Raw genomic sequence first — 4,479 nt, 5'->3', positions numbered from 1 at the left:
TTGAGACCACGCCTCCTTTCTCTCCCTCTCTCTCTCTCTCTCGCTGTCTCTGTTGTGTGCGCATGCGTAACAATCACCGGATAAAGATAACCCAGGGAAACATATTTGGACATCTATCGCAGTCATGAAATTTGGTATAGCACTTAACTATGGGGCGCCGTTTGTAAAGCAGCACATGATGAAAACTACGACATTTCCTCACATTTAGCGCCGCATCAGTGTTTAAAATGTGGTGTGAAAATTTTAAAGTCACTTTTTTTGCACATTTACGACATTATTTAGCAATTTAAATATTTTTTATTAAATAACAAGTATTAGGCTTAAATGTTTAAATCCAAAACTAATTTAAATCTTTAATCAATCTTAAATGTAAATCTTACATATATATCTTAAATCTAAATGTTAAATATAAATCCTTAATCTAAATGTTAAATCTAAATCCTAAATCTAAATGTTAAATCTAAATTCTTAATCTGAATGTTAAATCTAAATCTTAATCTGAATGTTAAATCTAAATCCTAAATAGAAAGCTTAAATATGTCTTAAATCTAAATCTTAAATCTAAATGTTATATCTAAATCTTAAATCTACATTTAAAATATATTAGGGCTGTCAAACGATTGAAATTTTTAATCGAGTTAATTACAGCTTAAAAATTAATTAATCGTAATTAATCGCAATTAATCGCAATTCAAACCATCTATATAATATGCCATATTTTTCTGTAAATTATTGTTGGAATGGAAAGATAAGACGCAAGATGGATATATATATTCAACATACGGTACATAAGGACTGTATTTGTTTATTATAACAATAAATCAACAAGATGGCATTAACATTATTAACATTCTCTTAAAGCGATCCATGGATAGAAAGACTAGTAGTTCTTAAAAGATCAATGTTAGTACAAGTTATAGAAATTTTATATTAAAACCCCTCTTAATGTTTTCGTTTTAATAAAATTTGTAAAAATTTCAATCAAAAAATAAACTAGTAGCCCGCCATTGTTGATGGCAATAATTACTTACACTATCAAATCAGTCGCACCCAAGCGCCAGCAGAGGGCAGCAAAACTCCGCAAAACACAATTAACAAGTGGGCCTTTCACTCCACTGTCATTTAAATCTGAGCTGGGCAAGTGCGTTAATTGCGTCAAATATTTTAACGTGATTAATTTTAAAAATTAATTAACGCCCGTTAACGCGATAATTTTGACAGCCCTAAAATATATATCTTAAATCTACATCTTAACCATATATCTTAAATGTAAACCTGTAATATAAATCTCAAATCTAAATCCTAAATGTTAAATGTAAATCCTAAATCTTGAAATGGGTAGAACTCAATATTTATGTAACATGTAAATTCATATGACTGGTGACCGGAAGTAAAGAAAACAAATAAATAAAAGTTGGAGCAGCTCAGACTGTGTTTGCATATTAGCTAAATATTTAGTTTCACCCATTTCAAGATTTAGATTTAAGTTTACATTTAAGATGCATATTTAAGATTTACATTTTAAATATAAGATTTATATTTAAGATTCGGGATTTAGAATTAACATTTACATTAAGGATTTAGATTTAAGATTTAGATTTAAAGATTTAATGTGCAAAAAAAAAAAAGTGACGAAAATTTTCACACATTTTAAAATGTTTAAATTTTTTTTTTAAACTGCAGCATTAAATGTGAGAAAATGTCGTAACTTTCAGCATGTGCTGCTTTACAAACGGCGCCCCTTACTTAACTGTTTATTACCATAGACCAGGGTTCGGCAACCTATGGCTCGCGAGCCAGATATGGCTCTTTTGACAGTTGATCTGGCTCGCAGACAAATCTTCAATTATTAAAAAAAAAAAAAAAAGTTTCGTTATGTAACAGGAAGGTTGCGAGGACAACCAGTAAAGGGCGTTCACATTTTTTCCATTGACAAGCCAGTGATAAGGCGACATTCAGGAAAGGTGTGGCATCGGAGAATGTCTAAAGCAGGGGTCCCCAAACTACGGCCCGCGGGCCGGATACAGCCCGCCTCCACATTTGGTCCGGCCCCCTGAACAATACCAGAGAGCATTTTGATTTATTTTATTTTTTTCTCAATGGTGTTATTTATTTCCTGGCCTTTTTCTGTGAATAACTCAGAGAGGGTTATTTGGTTATTATCTATTTAATTAATAGTCTTATTTAGGGCTTTCAAACGATGAATCGAGTTAATCACAGCTTAAAAATTAATTAATCAAAGTCCATGTTGCCCAACGACAGCCCCAAAACATCACTTCTTTAGAGGAGATCTGCATGGAGGAATGGGCCATAATACCAGCAACAGTGTGTGAAAAGCTTGTAAAGAGTTACAGAAAATGTTTGGCCTCCGTTATTGCCAACAAAGGGTACATAACAAAGTATTGAGATGAACTTTTGGTATTGACCAAATACTTATTTTCCACCATGATCTGTAAAAGCAATTCTTTAAAAATCAAACAATGTGATTTTCTGTTTTTTTCCACATTCTGTCTCTCATGGTTGAGTTTTACCCATGTTGACAATTACAGGCCTCTCTAATATTTTCAAGTTGGAGAACTTGCACAACTAGTGGTTGACTAAATACTTATTTGCCCCACTGTATTTTTCAATCATTTCCGTCTTCATATCAATTGTAAGAGTCACCTTTTTCCTTTTTTCACTACCTGCACTAACATTGTTGGAACCCATGTTGATTTCTCTCGCAAAAAAAAACTCCGCCGTGCATCCGTCTTGCGGGAAAACAAACTGCAGCACTGTCATAAGTCATCGTATTTAGAGCATGTCGTCGGATGTAGAAACAAATGGCGAGTCGAATTTTACGTCGGATGTCGAAAAGATCGTGTGTCGAAGCGATCGTATGTCATTAAAAACCAAAAAAAGAAGATGGCGGCAAAACGCCCTTTAAAAACAAGGTCAACTCAGTTTGTTGCTCACATTTTCTATAAGAAATGGCTGAATTTTGGAAAAACCTCCCATGTTTTAAAAGTTACAATCAAGCTTTTTGTTCCGGGTGAGAGTCAATTCTTTTCTTTGGTTATAGTTGAACTTAGCTGCCACTGACGACGTCCATCGCCATCAGTGGCACTGAAATTGTTCATCACAGAGGTGTGTCCATTGCAAGTTTGGAAGCAGATGGCTAACCCATCTTGGCATTTCCCCGGAGACTAATAGCATCATTACGTCTAAAGGCTGACTCGTAAACACCTGAGTCACTGTAACGTTCCCATATGTGTCCTTTCCTAATTGCCGCAATAACGTATGGATGGAAACTATTGCATTAGGCCCGCCGATATGCTCTTGGTTTTGCAGTTCTTTGGAATTTTTGGAGTATCAGCTCCGGATTTTGACCGCCTCGCTCAGCTGTTTGAAGGTAGCGAGGAGGGTTTGCGACGAGCTCTCCAGTCGCCCGGCGATATCCGACGTCGCCCGCAGCATGTCCGCGAAGGACGCGGACTCTTCTCTGATTCTGTGAAGGAAATAGTTGATATAATTGAACTTCATTCTTATCGTTTTGATTTGAAACCCGCTGCTTCACAGAACAAAACTAGTGCTGCAACGATTCATTGATTAACTTAATTCGATTCCAAAAAAAGCTTTGCGGACCATTACATCAATCGCAACGCTAATATGGGTAGCCTGCGACATTTAAAAATAAATAAATAAATAAATGTACTTAATTATGTTGTGTGAGAAATTAAACGTCATGATTAACTGTGTACATTTAATAAAAATAATAACCCCCTTCCCCCACTGTTGAGGTAGATCGCAGGTTGTCTCTTTAAAAAGTAGAAATTGGAGCAAAAAAAACAATGAGCACCCTTGAATTAGGGTGACGTCGTAATGGTTTGTTTTGAAAGTGTTGCATTTAGTTTTATCGACTTGGGTGGATACACTTGCCCTCTGGTGGCAACCAAGAATATGCCAAAACTCGTCTAACGTGACTGAATCCAACTGCTCTCTGTTAAGACCAAAATAAGGTATGTTTATATTTGAGCTAATATATTTGTTTTTGCTTTCGTTATTTAGAGGTATAATTAGCTTTTTTTTTTTTTTTGGGTGGGAATATGTGAGTGAAACGATTTGTTAAGAGAAGTGTAAAAAAAAAAAAAGTAAGTTTGCATTTTATAGCATTTAAGCTAGCGGACTTTTGCATTGCAAGTTAGCCAGTTGTTCTTTTATTGTATTTAGAACCTCATTTATTCTTTTTTTTTCTCCCATTTGAGGCTAAGCTCAGGTATTTGAATTGAGTTTCATTGCATGGATTTATTGCTCTTTCAAAAGTGTATCTTAGCGAGCCAAAATAAATATTATTGCAAGCATAAACAATTGTTAGTTTTACATATAATATGATAATTATTAAATGGTTATTAAATATTTGCTTTTAAGGCTCATAATAAAGTATTGGTTGCCATAATAGTATGTTCCAAGATTGATTGCAGTAAAGAGACATTTTAGTGA

At 34.4% G+C, this 4,479-nt stretch overlaps 1 protein-coding gene across 2 annotated transcripts in view; it reads right to left on the bottom strand.

The window, feature by feature from the left end:
* Positions 1-2,663: 2,663 nt before the first annotated feature.
* si:ch211-142k18.1 (uncharacterized) overlaps positions 2,664-4,479 on the bottom strand; it is a 71,481-nt gene continuing 69,665 nt past the window's right edge. The window contains exon 3 of one of the 2 annotated variants that reach the window (XM_057822843.1): positions 2,664-3,487. In XM_057822843.1, coding sequence (XP_057678826.1) covers positions 3,352-3,487 — 136 coding nt within the window. In that variant the 3' untranslated portion in view covers positions 2,664-3,351. The remainder of the gene's footprint in view (positions 3,488-4,479) is intronic. The other variant, XM_057822842.1, reaches the window with a different exon arrangement.

The sequence above is a fragment of the Corythoichthys intestinalis genome, chromosome 19 (genome assembly GCF_030265065.1).
Source record: "Corythoichthys intestinalis isolate RoL2023-P3 chromosome 19, ASM3026506v1, whole genome shotgun sequence".
Lineage (NCBI taxonomy): Eukaryota > Metazoa > Chordata > Actinopteri > Syngnathiformes > Syngnathidae > Corythoichthys > Corythoichthys intestinalis.
This window is presented reverse-complemented; position numbering and strand designations above follow the sequence as displayed.